We start from the raw sequence: 2,670 nt of genomic DNA, 5'->3' as shown, positions 1-2,670 counted from the left end.
GGGTGCCCGCGGCAGAGGGCCGCCCAAGGGAGGCGGAGGGGGGCGGGGAGAGGGGGGGGGGGGACCAGCAGACGCACCGATATGGCCGGACGTCGACTCCAGGCGCCCCCAAACGGTCATGGCTCGGGTGTTCCGGCGCTTGAGGGGGGAAAAGCCGCCATCGACATCCCCCTCCTCGGAGTGAGCGCGCTTCTTGGTGGGCTCCATCGTCATCCTGGAGTGCAAGCGGCAGACAGGCGTGGCAGTGAGGGGAAGGTGGGAGGAGGGCAACCGGGCGAGGGGCAGGGCGGGGGGCGGGCTTTGGGGGGGGGGGGGATATCCGAGCAGGCCCGGCCGCGCACCGCGCCGCCGGCTCCTCTTTTGGGCTAGGTGCACGCCGAGGAGCGAAGGCCGCGCTCCGGCCGCCCTGCACCTGTGCCCAGCCCCTGGGAACGGCGCGCGAGAAACACAAATGCCCGGGGAAGGGGGCCGACGCCCGGCTGCAACCCGCTGGGGGGAGAGGGGGGGGGTCCAGGCCGGCAGGATGTTTGGCGCCGTGGCGGTCAGATCGCCCAGCCGTCCCCGCCTTGGGGCTCACATCCGCGCCCGGGCGACCCGGCCCGCGCCCCATTGTTTGTACCGGCCCTCCGTTTGCCGACGCGCCGACGCACAGGGCGTGGCGCGACACGCGCCGGATTCGCCACCGGTGGTAGACCGGCCGGCGGGGCGGCGGGGGGGGCCTGTTCGACCCGATGGCCCCCTCCCCGCTCGGGAAAGGGCGAGCGGGGGGGGGGGGCCGGCCGGCCGACGCGGCCCCTGCGCGGCATGTGGCGCCGCTGCTTGCTGGGGCAGGAAGATGCCCCCGCCCGGGGACGCGGGCCAGCACGATCGCCCCTGAGCGGCGCGGCGGGCCGGGCCCGGCCGGGCCGGGCCGGGCGGGCAGCAGGGGCGCCGCACGCCGCGAAGGATCCCCCCGCCCCCTCTCCCTTGGGCCGGGGCAAACAAATCGCCCGACCTGGTTCTGCAGAGTGTGATTCTGGATTCTGGGATACCGGCCGGACCTCTGCGTTGGTAGAGGCATGGCGCTCGTGGCCCAGAAGAATGCAGCATGGCAGGATGGTTGCCGCGCCGGGCCCCGCCCGCGCTGGGCCGCGGCCGGGGCCGGGTGAAACACCCCGCCCCCCCCCCCCGGGCCCGGTGGCCGCCCGGGCGCCCTCGCTAGGCGAAGGTGGCAGCCGGCGTGCGCCGGGCCGGCCGGCGGACTGCCAGCGCGCGCCCGGCACCGGACCCGCTCCTGCCGGGCCTGGGTGGACGCCGCCGCCGCCGCCACGCGCCCCCGGGCCGGGGACCGGCGCCCTCTTGGCCGCCCGGCGCGCCTGGGTGCGAACGCCCATGGACATGCACGCGCGCCTGGGGCCCTTTCCCCTGCCGGCTGCCGGCTGCCGGCTGCCGGCTGCCGGTGGGGTGGGGGACCCCCCCCCCCTGGCTGGGCCCCGCGCCGATCAGGACCCCTGCTGTCGGTCGGGTGCGCGCCTTCACGTGTGGGAACACCGGCCCGGAGGGGCGGGGGGCGCGGGAGCGGCCTCGTTGGTCCATGGCGGGGGAGACCCGCGGGCTATTTGTTTTCGCCGGCCGCGCCCCACCAGACCCGGCCTGCCTGGGCGCCGGGCACCGCCGCCGCCGCCGCCGGCGGGCCGAAAAAAACGGCCCATCTCCGAGGGCGCGAAGTGCGCGCGCGCGCGCGCGCGCGTGTGCGCGCCCGCCCGCCCGTGGGGGCACCACCCAAGCCACCCCCGGACGGGCCGGCACCCGGGCGGCGCGGCCCCGCTGGCAGGTGTGTTGGCACCCCCCGGGTGACTGAAACGGCAAAAGTCCCAGCGGGGCGCCGCGGCGCGAGCCCCTCCCGTCGTCGTGCGCCGCCGTGGCTCCCCTCCCTCGCGAGAAGAGCGGGGCACACCCGCGCACAGACCGGATCCGTCCCCTCCCTCCCTTCCCGGGCACAAAGGGGGTATCTTTTTCGGCCGGTCTAGCTGGGGGGCCAGCCCGCCCGCGAGCGGCTCGACCCCGCCTCCCCGCCCCTCCCCCCCCCCTCCCCCCCACGCACCCCGCTGCACACGCATCTGCACCGCCGCCGCCACCACCGCCACCACCGCCACTGCTGCTGCCGCTACCCACACGCACGCACGCCTCCCTCTTCACCTGGCCTGCGCCGCGGAGCCGCCCCTTCCCCGTTCCCCCCTCCACGCCTCGGTGCATGGATCTCTGGTGCGTCCGCCACCGGCGGGGCCTCCGCCAGTCTGCCCGGCCAAGCTCTTGCATCTGACCCTCTGCCACCCTCCGGAAGATCGGTCCTCCCCTCCCTGTCGCCCAGAACAGCGCCTCGCCATGGCCGACTCCCCGAGCGCCACCCCCGCGGCCGATGGCTCGGCCGTTGCCAAGAAGGTGCGCCCTTCGAACCCGCCCCCCTCCCCTCCCTCTCTGACCCACGGCTGACGGCCCTCTCGCCCCTCCTCCCCCCCCCTCTCCACACCGGACGCAGGCCCCCACCAAGCCGAACTACACCCAGACCCACGTGCTGCACGGGCACAAGAAGTCCATCTCCTCGGTCAAGTTCTCCCCCTGCGGTCGGTTTTTGGCCTCGGCCTGTGCGTCGCCTGTGCCTTGCGCCCTCGCTCGGTCTTTCTCTCTCTC

The 2,670-nt window shown here is 76.1% G+C and overlaps 1 protein-coding gene across 1 annotated transcript in view; it reads left to right on the top strand.

The window, feature by feature from the left end:
- The first annotated feature begins 2,134 nt into the window (after positions 1 to 2,134).
- The window catches only part of H696_05500 (WD repeat-containing protein 5), a 7,109-nt gene continuing 6,573 nt past the window's right edge, over positions 2,135 to 2,670 (top strand). Inside the window, exons 1-3 of the mRNA XM_009499324.1 lie at positions 2,135 to 2,244; positions 2,324 to 2,421; positions 2,519 to 2,624. Coding sequence (XP_009497599.1) covers positions 2,365 to 2,421; positions 2,519 to 2,624 — 163 coding nt within the window. The 5' untranslated portion in view covers positions 2,135 to 2,244; positions 2,324 to 2,364. The remainder of the gene's footprint in view (positions 2,245 to 2,323; positions 2,422 to 2,518; positions 2,625 to 2,670) is intronic.

Source organism: Fonticula alba, assembly GCF_000388065.1.
Source record: "Fonticula alba strain ATCC 38817 unplaced genomic scaffold supercont2.11, whole genome shotgun sequence".
Classification (NCBI taxonomy): Eukaryota; order Rotosphaerida; family Fonticulaceae; genus Fonticula; species Fonticula alba.
This window is presented reverse-complemented; position numbering and strand designations above follow the sequence as displayed.